Below are 13,853 nucleotides of genomic sequence, written 5' to 3'. Positions count from 1 at the left end.
TTTTTGAGTGGGGAACCATTGGGAATGAAGAGCTTTCTTTTACTGTTGCTTTCTTCCCAAACAAACCTAAAGGGCCTAGTTTGCAGAATGCTCTACTGCCAGGCATTAGGCTCATGCTTTCACTTATATCTTTTCACATTTAGTATTATGAAATAAAAACAAAAGGTGTAAAGGAAAAGAGAAAGCAACAAAACAATGTCTGAGCTTACACTGTGATGAATTCAGGGGGACTTTTTTCCCCTTCTTATTCATGATCCTTCTCAAGGAGGAAGCAGTTGATACAGTGTGAGTGAATTAATTGACTTTTGTGGAAGTGCATGATGAGTATAGCATGTCTACAAGCCTGGAATAAAACTAACATTGCAAAACTGTCCTCAAGAGTAGACATTTATTCTGTTTAGCTGTGAAGTTTTTGGTTTGGTTGGTTTGGTTTTTTTTAGCACGTTGTGTTAAATCACTTGACTCTTCATTAAAGCCTAATGAAAGCCGACATTAATATGAGTTATAAAGATTACAGTGCTGTAAGATAACATAATTAAAATTTCTTTGCATATTTAAAAAAATATTTGAAGTTAAATACCACTGATTTAGCATAGCAAACCTGGATATTTTCCCTATCCTTTTATTTTAAAAAAATAATATTTTGAAGTAATTTGATAGAATTTAATATCTATTTTAAGGCTGTAATGAAAGCTGTTTCTTCTTCCTGCCCTTATTAAAATACTTTTTGTATATCATGAGTTCCATTTTTAACCACAATTCAAAAAGGAATGTGCATGTTACTTATGACTTTCCTGCTATTCTTTCATTTCTGTATTTTGCTCTTAGGTTTCCTCAGCACATTGTTAGATCCCATCCTGGCAAGAAGGTGATTGATATGGCTTTTTGTGCCCTGGCTAAATAGCTAAACATACAGTCTATTGTGTCTGCACTCAGGGAAAAAATGAAATGCAATTAAATTCATTTCAACTTCAGTAACATGACATTTCTGTTTCTTTCATGTCAGCCTTTATTCTCTTCTATAATCAGATTTTGTAACCCTTTTTATAATGTCTCCTCACTTCAGCAGTCACTAAATAGGATGCTTGTGTTGCAAGTTGATTAGAAATTCTCGTGTGCCTGGGTTGAGTTTTCCTAAATCGTTGGTGTGGTTTCTACATCTTTCAAGAGAGCACGTTTCACCAGCCACTGAGCTGTGAGGCATGAGGTCCATATCTACTCTTGGATCCTCAGTGTTTGGCTTTGCAAAGACTCACGTTCCCCTTTGGAAACTGTAGTATTTCTTAAAATATTTCAGACAATAGAAAGGGTCTGTATATTAAGAGAGATTTTTCAAAACTGGGAAGAAAACTCCTGGGAAACAATCATTTGCCCTTTGTATTGACAAAATCCATGAGGGTAGCACTTACAGCCTTCCACAGCAGGTGCCAATAAGAATGCAGGAGAATGATGGGAGAGGAGATGAAAAGGGGAGGACAAAAGATCTCTTGTCATCCAGCTTTTTGTTCATAATTGTAACTTACAAAAATACACAGTATCAATGCTTAGCTCCAGGGAAAGCATTTGTAGAGTCCAGTGAAGGGCTAAAAGAAACATGTAGGGATGAGTTATGTTCCTATCTCAAATTACCTTAAAGACTATTATAAGTAGGTTTCAAAGGTCATCTTTAGACTCGGTGAGAATTATTGTTTCTTAATGAAAAAAACATAAGCAACTCCCATTAAAAACAAACAAAACCCAAACTTGGAAGGAGAAAACCTATCATACTTGAAGATTTCCTTGGGTACACAGGCATTATTGTTATACTATTAATTTCTTCTTTGTTTTAGCTCCAGTGTCCCATCCCCCAGCCTTATCTCCCCATCCCTCTCCACCCTGTACTGTTGTTTCCTATAATTAGTGAAGATACACATCTGTCTTCAGGCTACCACCTAATCTCTAAGGCCATACGGGTAAATAGAATATAATTATAATTTGGTAGAAAATGAGCCTTCTGCACATGGTTGTATTGCTCTTGGTCTTTTTAAAGTAGGCAAATTGATTCTATGATGTATTAGGGCTTGGAGGCTGGGGTTAGTCCTTGCAAAGTACATGGGTTTTTAGATGGAAATTTCATTGTGTTAAATATGGGTGGGAATTACACCAGTTTGGGAGGAATTCTGACACAATGTTTCCACAATATGCAAGCACCCTGCATATTGTGAAGAAATCACCTGTGGTTATATGCAAAATATTAACAGAGGTCATTTTTTGTCCCCCTCTTTTTCAGTTATTTTTATTTCAGTTGCTGCGAGGACTGTCTTACATCCACCAGCGTTACATTTTGCACAGGGACCTGAAACCACAGAATCTTCTGATCAGTGACACGGGGGAGTTAAAGCTGGCAGACTTTGGTAGGCAAGCAGTTAATTACAAGTCTCTTATAATGTTGTAGGAATGTCAGACAGATGGTTCCATTGATTTCTCTTCTCCCCCACCCTATTCCTTAGACACACCTTCTTCATTGTAGATAATTGCACATTTTTCTCTTGAGCGAAGAAATTGATTATGGTCAACAAAATGCTTGATTAAAAGGGAGCAAGTGAAAAACAAATATAGACTCAATTTCTCACAAGGAAGATAATGCTGGAAGTATTTCAGTGTTACTTACCATGAGACCTCTAAATTAGAATTCAAAACCTTTAAAAAGAAAAGAAAAAAAAAAAATGAAAGAGACCTGAGGAAATACAGCCTATATGAAGACCAAAATCTCTTTATAGAAGCAGCTGTAGGGTTGTGGAGATCTGGATTAGCCTCATTAAATGATCATTGAAAGAGACTGAAGGTCACAAGAATAAATATTCCTTCTAAAGAATAAAGAACGCTAGGATCACCTGAACTGCTTTCAGTATCCATTAGTCCCTTATTAGGGAAGCATTATGTGGAATGTAGAATCAGGAGAAATTGTCCACAGAAATGTTAGCCTTTTTGCCTTTTTTTTATTTTACTTTTTTTAAGCCACTTTCTAGTGGCTATACTGGGGCAAGTATGCTTTCCGATGAAAACCATTGTGAGTGCAGATGTGGAAAATGGCAATATTTTTCTTAAGTGGTTTTTACAAAATGTCGTAGGAATTTCTTTCTTTTGTGTAGGTCAACTTCTCAGCTACTGATTCTAGCAGAACTTCTGAAGTAAGCTGAAAATGTGACCTACTGGCTTTTAAAAAATGTCTTTTATTTTTATGACTGCCATCCACATCAGGCTTCACATTTCATGCAGCAGCAGTAATGAGGGAGCCTTATGTGTTAATTGGCAATTTCACTGTTAATGTAGTCATGTTTTTTTGTCTTTTAATTAGCGTTACTGCAATTAACAGCTCAGTGTGTATTTGCTATACTGGAGAAGGGAACAGGACTTCAGGTGGACACAGTCCACAAGAGCTTGATTGGCCTTTGGATTGTAGGGCAATTAGAGAAATAGTATTAGAAACAGTTATTATCTGGTTTTACATATCATATTCTGTTAGGTTTTGGGGTTTTTTTTTCAAAACTTGGAAGATGCTAGAAGTGTTTTAAAGATTTGTTTAAAAAAAAGCATTCCTGCATGTTGCGTTTTACGATGAGATTTCATCTCTTAGGTACATGAAATGGGACAACCATTAAGAAGTTTTGTAGTGAAATATGACTTGGTCCTCTGTTGAAGGTGCTGTGCTGTTTGAGATGACTAGTTTTCTTGTATCATTTATATGCATAAAACGCTATGAACTTATGACTTCCAAGCATCCCCATATTATAAGTCCTTCAGGAGACTGTGGGGGTGATGCTCTAGTATTGGTGGATACTGAAAACTCTGTAGATGATTTTACAAACTCTTCTGTATGTATGGTGTGGGGATTTTGCAGGGGGATGGGGGTGGGGAGGTGTTGCTGAAGCTCTATGACTTTTGTGTCTGGGGAGAGGGAGTCTCCAAACTTTTCAGCTATGTTTTTAAGAAAACAAAAAACACGCACCTTTCACCAGCACTGTTAAATGCCTTGCTGGAGGTGTGAACCAATCAATGAAATGTCCATTTCAGATGCAGGTTGATGTCTCTCTGGTTGTATTGCCTGATGTTGTCATAGAGCAGTGGAAAGAGTGGGACATTTGGTTTTGCTCTGCTGTAGTAGGAATTATAGCTATCACTTTTGATGAAATTATTGTCTCATTGTGGCACTAGGCTAAATATCCCAGTGATGACATCAAAGGGAGGATTTTCCCAGCTTGCAGGAATTTAAGGGTGACCATTGTGTATTATTTTGAGAGAGAGACTATAGATGTACATCCAAAGCCAATACCCAGCAGTAGATACATGAATGCATAATATTGTGGAGAGGATTTTTATTTCTCTTGTAAATTTGTCCCGAGCTAACAGAACATCTGTATAATCTACTCTTATACACTGAGAGAAGATTATATATCTCCTTTTCTCTAAAAAGCTAAATTTTCTTTCATGGCTCATGACCTTGTAAAATTGAAAACCAGATGGGTTAAATTTATCTTCTGTGAACCAAGATGAAAAATTAGAAGTGATGAGGTTAAAGTCTGAAAGGTCATGACCTCTTTCACTGGAAGCATGAGAAATGAGAGCACACCCATGTGCTCTCTGTGTGCACCTCTGTGCATATTTACTTATTTAAACTCTGTATTATTATAGCCCATCTTCCATCTTCCCAGTACAAAAGACTCTTAAACAAGATGTAAAATACAATCCTGTTTCTCTTTATGCTTTTCTCCCATGAATGACTAATTTACAATAATGTGCTTGGGAAGGAAGTTGGTTTAGATTGTATATTTGATTAATTACATGAGGATCACTATGGAAATCAGAGAGATGGGTGTTTAGCTTTCAAATGCACTCAAGGCAGGAGAGAACCTATCAAGAAATCTTTCTGTCAGAGATAGGGTTGACTTCGCTAGCACAATAAATATAAAATCCTAGCGCAAAGGCCTTTTAATCTCTAAGGACAAGACCTTCAGATTTTGGTTTCAGAAGTTTATAAAAAATCAACAGCATGGCTGAAGTTTTTCATTTGGCGTCAGGTTTATTTAATCTCCTCAGTGCAGGATATCAAATACTTAAAAGCAGTCTGTAGTGGATCATAGTTCTTGAATAAACAAGGTAAAAGAAAGGCTATTCATGCCTGCCAGTGCATTGCACTGCAGCTGAAGTGGAATCTTTGAATAACTGTGGGCCTGTGTTTTTCTACGGCAGGGCTCCCAGACATAGATACTCCACTGTGTGGGAGTGTCTTTGTTCAGATGAACCATGGTTTGCTTTTCTGTTCATTGTGCTATAGCTGCTAGGAAATGAACATTTATGAGAAGACTCAGCAGTCAAATGAAAAGCGAGAACAGAACATAGAGGATTTATCAAATTAAAAATGGATGAGCTATAAAAAATAGCTTTCTTGAGAAGATGTAATAGGGGAGACTACATATTGAATAATTGTTGCTATGAAAAATAGTCCTTGAGCTCCATTCCTTCGTTCTTTTTTCAATCTAATTAAAATTCCAGAGGAAATGAAAGTATATTAGGAATTCTCCTTATAAAATGAAGTGCAAGAATTATTTTTGGTCCTGTGGTGTGAATTTGGCTGTCTATGGGTTTGTTTATATTTTTCCTGCACATATGCCTGTCTTCAGTAGAAATAAAGTATTATAAAGCTTTAACACACCATAAACAGTTACAAACTTAAATGAATAGAGCCTGTACTTGGTGCTAGTTACCACACAGACTTGACTGCGCAGTTGTTCCTTAGCCTTTGGTTAGTAGTTTCCTCACTTAAACCTTGCGCTGTATACAGATGCATTTGTTTGCCCTTTGTATTGATGTAAAAAAAGATAATCTTTAGCCTTTGTTTAGAAGAGTGATTAAGCAGTTTTAAAAGCAAGGTATGTTTCTAGAATAAATGCATTTATGTTAACTATAAACAGTGTCAAATGGCTGTATGGCAGTGGGATAGGCGCATGAGCCCAAATACTGAACACTAAGAATATCTTTTTTTTTCCAAGAGTTAGTTGTACTCACGTGATTAGTAATCTAAGCAAAATAGTTATCTAAGCAAATATGTGATTTGTATTCATAATGAACATATTATAACCAATGCCATATGTCATTTCAGTGATCCCTTATTTTCAAAATGTCACTTTGAACCTCTAACAAATATGTACCAGAGGCTGTAGGAGCAAATACAGATGTAAACACCAGAGAAACAGACAAGCTCTGCCAGGTATATTATCTTTGACTCTGCATGAGGATGCTTCTGAGGGGCCACAGGAGAAGGGTCTGAGGTGTTGGAAGAGTTTAGAAGTTAACAATAGAAGTTCTGTGAGGAAAATGTGTTGAGGTGAAGGAGGAGGTTGGCAACAACAGGGTGTTGAGGAGGCAAGGTAAGATGCTGGAAGAGCGTGAGAGAGAAAAGTAGTAAGTGGTTGTGGAAAATATAGGTCCAGTGCTAACTGGGGCAGGTATTTTAGTCACAACAGACTCAGGTAAGGCCAAGGTGCTCCATTACTTCCTTGTCTTGGTCTTCATGAATAAGATTTCACAGGCCTTTGTTTTCAGAGATGCAGTCTGGGGAGGAAAGGGGTGGGTGGAAGAGAAATGTGTCAGAGATCTTCTGAGAAATCTTGACCCATGCAAGTCCATGGGTCCAGACAGAAGGCTTCCTGAGGGTACTGAGAAAGCTGACTCTTGTCACTGTCAGTCTGCTATCTATCATCTTTTGAAAGACTATGTAGATTGGGGAAGGTCCCCAATAACTGAAGAAAGGTTAATGGTGTACCCATTTTCAGGAAGGGCAAGAAGGAACGTCTCGGGTACTGCAGGTTGGTCAACCACTATGCCTGGGAAAATGATGGAGAGGCTCTGCTTGGAAGTAATTTCTGTACACGTGAAGGAAGTTTTTGCCAGTTTTAATTGAGGTAAATCATGTGTGATCCATGGGATTGCCGCCTTTAATGAAATGACTAGCTCTGCAGTCTCCTAGTACCTAAGAAAGAGTTACCAAGATGATGGTGGTGCCTGACAGGATGATGGTCTTTGCTGAGGTGCACATTGGGAGAATGAGAGGTAATGGTCATAAGTTGAAACAGAACTGGTTGTAAGGATGAAAATGTTCACTATGAGAGTACTTCAGTGTTGGAGCAGCCCAGAGAGGTGGTGAAATCTCCATTTGCTTCACTGACCGGAGAAAGCCTTGATCATTCTGGCATGTTGGACTAGGTGAATTCTCCTTGAGTGGTTCTGTGACTCATTATATACCATGCTTTTTTTGGTTTATTTTGGTTTTTAGTGATTGGGTATGGGCATTTAGCTATTTTGTATGATGATATAAATCAAGATTGGCTAATCAGTTATGTCTGCGTGCAGATTATACTTAATAAACTATAACACAAAGTCCCTAAATAGCTGATAAAAATCAGGAGATGGGTCTCACTTTCTGTGTGGAACTTTCCAGGGAGGATTTACTCTTTCTGTGCCTTCTTGTTCTCTGTCCCAAAACATCCACTGGCAGCCTAATATTTTGACTCTTCCAGGGACAGTGTGGACCTTTTAATCTGATCATAATACGGTTACTCTTACATATCCTTTAGTTAGAATAATTTTGTGCTTTCTGGGTTGAAAAATACACAGATATACTTGTTACTAGAAGTTTTTGATAAAACATTTATATAGCTTTGGAGGGTAGGCACATTGACATCACCTTCTGATGTATTGAGAAAATCCTCAGGGCACAGGTGTAAAGAACAAAACATTTAAACTTGACTAGTGTATGAAACACTAGTAGCACTTCTGAAGTTGTGAGAGAAACTGGCCAAATAACTAGTAGGGCCCTTGTCATGCTGTATCTGTGAGCTGATCAACATGCTGCTAGGGATTGTATTTCAGGGCATTGCTTGTTTGTGAAACTTCCCTGCAGCCACCTTTTGCTGTTTTTTTGTTGTCTTTGGGGATCTCCTTGGATGAGTATGAAGCTGTAGGAGATCTGCATTATGGTGTAAGTCCTGCCTTAAGCTTTCGGAGTTTTGTTAATAAAAATCGCTGTGATGTAGTTAAAGAAAGAATCAAGTAAGTGTGATTGAACCATGCATCCTTCTAGATACATAGGATGATTAATAATAGATAGCAGGAGCAAAGAGGCTTGAGGTTTGTAATAAAGAGAATTATACTCAGTGGAGTTGCAGTTTAAAACTGCAGCTGAGTATTAAAGAGGATGTTTCCATGAATTTCCATATAGATTTTTCTGTGGGGAGCATGTCAGGAATATGTCATGAGGGACAAGACCATTGCTGTATAGTTTACTGTTAAAATGATTAAAGCTATGTTGACAACTTGAAAAAAAATGAGTTCCTTTTTCACAGTAAGAATCCCATAAGGAATTTCTTTATAATGTACCATATAAGATTCATATGAAGGGTTGGACAGCATAAAAGATTGCTTGTATGGATAACATCTATGTTTTTTCTGTGTAAATGCTCCACAGAGTATCAGTTCTTGAGGATGCTGGTATAAGGAGTTGTCACGGTGCCTGGAGAGCTGGCACTTTATATTGTCAGTGATGCTTGATGAAATTGTTTTCAAAACTGCTCCAGGAGCATCTCTAGTTGTATGGGCTGGCTCCCTCTGATCTTCCTGGCTTCCAGCGAGCCGAGCTTCAGGAACCATGGGCCCTGGCACTGCCACCGCCTGGCATTCAGGATGAGCAGTCTGGGGCACTTTCAAGGCAGCTGGCCCACAGTGGGCTCCTGCTGCCTCAACAGCGGGCCTTGTCGAGGCTGTAGAAATGGTGGAAATTGTCTGGATTTTTGTTATCAGAGGCTGCTGCTGATAAAGGGAACCAGCTTACCCCAAATGTAACACCTTTAACACCCTGTCTGGATTGAACATAGAAAGAAAAAGGCTTTTCTCATCCATATTCCTGTGGGAGGTTGCTGTTATCCTAGGTGCAGCTTATTGCCCTCTGATTTGTTCTTGTGTCCCCCAGGAAGGTCAGTAATGGGTTTCTCTGAGGGCTGTATTTGTATTAAATATCAAGAAGTGAAGATGACTTCAGTGACAATGTTGTAAGTTGAAAAAAGCTAAGCGGGAACATGGAAAGTGAAACCTGAGCTGCTCAAACTTGAGTTAGCTTGCAGGTCTTTATAAAAGACAGTTATTTCTGTAATTAACTGTAAATACAGCATTTTCCATTGAGAGCAGAAGCTGATAGTGCTGTTCATGGTGGCACCAGGGCTGGAGGCCTGGAAAGGCAGAGCGGACTGTGCATTTGTCCTGGCACAACCTCGAATGTACACTACCGTGTCAGTGAAAAAATCCCTTGCTGTCCCTGTCACTTTCAGATACAGTGAAAAGGAAGCCAAAGCTCAGGTGCGGAGCTGATAGGTAGCTAGGGCACCTACAAATTCTTTCTCTTGGTCGAAGGGTTAAACACATAGGCTGCAAATGCTGTGGCTACTGTGGACCCAGAGACCCATGCCAGGCTGCTGTGTTAGTCACTTTTTTTCCCCAGGATGACAGGCTGTCCCTCCACCCACACATCTTCCTTCTCAGTTTCTAACACTATCACTGACTCCTGTCAGGGAGTAGCCAAAGCTACTGCCTTCCCCTCCCCTCCCAGGAGCAAGGGCTTCATGTGCTGTGCCCATGACCTTCTCTCATCTTGCCCGGAAGAGATCTGTGGTGGAGAGGAAGAGGAGATGTGTATAGGTGGCAGGAAATCTCAAGTGACAGTAGTGCCAAAAGTTAGATTTGATTTCTGGCATTTGGGCAGAATTCCTCTGTGAATTGTTTTAAAGGTGAAGATGTAGGAGGCTGTGTGGTCCAGTGCCATTGCAGATGTTTCTTGTTTCTCATATCTATTTGATTAGCTCTTCCCATTGTGCACCTCAGTCTAATTTGCTTCATAGATCCGATGGTTTTATTGTGGTATCAGGTAAATCTAAATACAAAAATACTGTCATGAGAGTCAATGCAGGAAAAATACTTTACAGACAGAAATTGGGTTTGATAGCCTAGGGGGAAAGAATAGATTCGACACAGGTTTACTCTCTGGAGACGGCACTTGACAAAAACTGTGACGTTCAGTTTTGTTCAACTAGGACTTTAACTTCTCTCTAGTAATAGTAAATACAAAGTAGAGCCACACACTGAATTTTTGGCCATGTCAGTCTACACTGATTGCTTTCTAACAGTTGAAATTAAAGTTCTTTAAATATACCAGCCTTTTCAGCTATTACTAAAGCAGATGCTCCAACTTAAGCCCTTCCCACTGAGAAGCACTGCGTAAGATTATTGGCTGATAAGGAAATTTTTTAAAAATATTTTTTTAATAAACCATTAAGGACCTGGAGATTGGTGTGACTTATTAGATGCGTCTCTTGTTACATCTCCGATTACTTAGGGTTCAATCCAGTTTCCCACTGTTACAAATTAGAGTTCTGTTGAGCCTTTAAAGAGGAACAAAGCATCTTAATTATCCATTAAGGGCAATAAAGGAAGTTGGTTATGATACCATTAAAACAACTGTGATGAGAAATCTGTTTCAGTGTTTTGTACTTAAGAATAACATGGGATTTAGATGTCATCTCTACTGCAACTAGCTCAATGCTGACTGTAATCCTGCATTATTATCACAATCATAGTTTTTCTTCATTGTCTTGTATTCCCCACCTAATGTTGTGTGATAATTGCACAAAAACCTTGGAGAACTGTGATATGCTGTCTGTACAAGAGAGATCCAGCCATCCGAATGAATCTACGAATGTATTTAATATCTGGACAGTAGTGATGAGGGGTATTTTAATTGAAAAAAAGCCTTGCTCAGTCACATGACCATGTTCTCCTATCAGTTTTATATGAGAACATTCTCTCTTCCTACACGTTGCTTCTTTTGCAGCCTTAGCCTTTCAACTATTGTGGCTACACCTTTAAAACTTTATTCTTCTGAAGCTACTTTGCTTGTTTCTGATATGGCAGTTATAGGGGAAAATGGCACCTAAGTTCATAGTAAAGTTTTCAAATACAGTTATCCTGGTGCTCTTCATCTTTGCTTTTTTGGTCTGATTATGGTTTTGTTTAATGTTTCCTTATTTAAGAGAACATACTGTATGATATAATGAGGAAAAATATGGCAATTTTTAAACTAATTCTGATTTCATTAATGTGTAAATAGTTATGCAGATTTATTTTACACAGGAAATAATCAGCTATATGGAAATTAAGGGATAACTGGAAGATGATGTGGATTAAAGAAGAAACTCATCATAAGTGAGAACAAAAATATTGATATGCAAAGAAAAAGATTAACATGAACAGAGACTGACAGTTCATTAAGAGAAATGTGCCATTTAACATGATATGAGATAATTCCATAATTGAGATAGCATTTTAAAGAGGTGATGGCTCTGTAATTTTTTTAACATCGTTTGTTTTGCTCCAGGCAGTTTAAAACCTTACCTTACTGTAATACAGTCAGTTTTTATCCAGGTAATTCTGAACAATTTATGCAGGTTTTTTTCATTCCTTCTGAAGGACACAGTGATAGATAGATTAATATATTTATAGATGCACAATTTGTACTGATGTGAATGAAAGTCACACTTGCAGGTATGCTCTGCAGCAATTGGCTTTCATGATATCAAGAAGAGGTCAGGCAGTGCTTGTTGTAGTAATACTTAACACTTCTCCAGTGCTTACATTTCCAAAGAGCTGTACAAATATTACCTCCACATAGCCACCCTTACATGTGTTACAAATAATCAAACTGTAAGACTGAGAGGTCGAGTGAAATGTTGAAAGACACAAAGATACCAATATTAAAAGTGGGAGGTTAGGAATCAGCAGCGTTTTATCTGGATGATGTGAGAACATCTGCTTTGCATGGGGAGGAAATTCTGCTGCATGACTTCCATGTTACATGGTGAGAAGAATGACTGGTTAGATCATTGCCTTGATAAAGGTGTCCAATCTCTCCTCTAATGTTTGTTCAGCTTTTCCCACCTTTGGCTTTTATGGCTTATATGTCAGATATTATAGCTTTTTTTTTTTTCCCCTGTGGTCATTGGAAATGAGAGAAGGACACTTTCAGATGTCATGTCTTCTAAGTCCCACCCACAGCTGTGAACATAATCTTATCCTCTGTTGCAGCAGTTTTTAAGTTACTTGGACAGTAAATTTTTCAGTAATATTTGCTCTTGAGGCTGTATTTGCTTTTAAGAATATTTCATTGCAATGGTCTTTAAGTTAGATATTAACTGCAGTGGATTGATTTGATTGTAAAAGCAGATACAGAGTATGAGGCACTAGACGGGAAAAACAATGTCAATACTGTCATCACTGATACTAAATTATGGACTATTCAAGCAGGCTGGAAACTTGGTTCAGCTTTGAGCTGTCTCTAGACTTTAGGACAAAACTAAAGCAATTTAAAAAAAAAAAGAAAAGGCAGGGTGTCACTGAAATATACTTGATAGACACAAATGCCTAATGTTAGCTTCTTGAAAATTTGGAAATTCTTTGCCCATTCTGTCTTATAGTGCTCAGGATTAGCACCAGCTTTGCTACATGAGTTGCAGGATGTGATGCTAAATGAGATGTGCTCACCTGTAGTTAAAATTTGCTCATACATGCAAACTTGAAATAGTAAATGGTTTAAATAAAACATGAAATGTTTCAAAGGTACTAATAATATGTCAGTAGTATTTTGTCTGTGTTCAAAATACTATCAGGAATCCTTTTCTTGCAATGTACAAGTAGATTTTATTAAGCATTAAATGGAGAGGTACATCCATACTCCTTAAGTTAAATGAAAGAATAGATAAAAGGATGGCTTGGTTTCAGTACTAACAAATTTTCACTTGTTTTATTCAGTTACGATACAGGGTTCTGCAATTCTACTAACTTAGTTGGCTTACATCTGTGTATAATAGACTAGATTTGGTTGTATAGCTCCAATTTTGCTGTCCTGGCAGTGGCATTTCAGTGTCACTGTAGAGAAAGATGCCCCATGAGGAACATTTTCTTTTTAACTACGTATTTCCAGAATCATACTGTTAAGGCACAGCCTTAATGCTCTTTATGGAAACAAAGAATTATAGAATGGTTTGGGTTGGAAGGGACCTTAAAGACCATCTAGTTGCAACCCCCATGCCACTAGACCAGGTTGCTTAAAGCCCCGTTCAACCTGGCCTTGAATGCTTCCACAGAGGAGGCAGCCACAAGCTCTCTGGGCAACCTGTTCCAGAGCCTCACCACCCTCACAGTGAAGAATTTCTTCTTTATAGCTAATCTAAATCTACCCTCTTTCAGTTTAAAGCCATTACACCTCATCCTATCACTACACTCCCTGATAAAAAGTCCCTCCTCATCTTTCCTGCAGGCCCCCTTTATGTACTGGAAGGTTGCTATAAGGTCTCTCCAGAGCCTTCTCTTCTCCAGGCTGAACAACCCCAACTCTCTCAGCCTGTCCTCACAGGGGAGGTGCTCCAGCCCCCTGATCATCTTCATGCCCGTCCTCTGGACTCACTTGAGCAGGTCCATGTTCTTCTTATGTTGGGGGCCCCAGAACTGGACGCAGAACTCCAGGTGGGGTCTCACCAAAGTGGAGTAGAGGGGCAGAATCACCTCATTTTACTTGCTGGTCGCTCTTCTCTTGATGCAGCCCAGGATACAGTTGGCTTTCTGGGCTGCGCGTGCACATTATCATGTCATGTTTTTCTTCTTGTCAACCAGTACCTTCTCCGCAGGGCTGCTCTCAATTCACTCATCACCCAGCCTGTATTTGTGCTTGGGATTGCCCTGACCCATGTGCAGGACCTTGCACTTGGCCTTGTTGA

General features: G+C 38.7%; 1 protein-coding gene across 5 annotated transcripts in view; it reads left to right on the top strand.

Moving 5' to 3' along the window:
• CDK14 (cyclin dependent kinase 14) overlaps positions 1-13,853 on the top strand; it is a 320,641-nt gene that overhangs the window by 162,023 nt on the left and 144,765 nt on the right. For all 5 annotated transcript variants that reach the window (XM_026842539.1, XM_026842544.1, XM_026842542.1 and 2 more), the window contains one exon: positions 2,270-2,393. In XM_026842539.1, the coding sequence (XP_026698340.1) occupies positions 2,270-2,393 (124 nt within the window). The remainder of the gene's footprint in view (positions 1-2,269; positions 2,394-13,853) is intronic.

The sequence above is a fragment of the Athene cunicularia genome (genome assembly GCF_003259725.1).
Source record: "Athene cunicularia isolate RWA chromosome 2 unlocalized genomic scaffold, athCun1 chr2_part1, whole genome shotgun sequence".
Lineage (NCBI taxonomy): Eukaryota > Metazoa > Chordata > Aves > Strigiformes > Strigidae > Athene > Athene cunicularia.
Note: the sequence above shows the minus strand (reverse complement) of the source record. Positions and strands in the feature narration are given on the sequence as shown.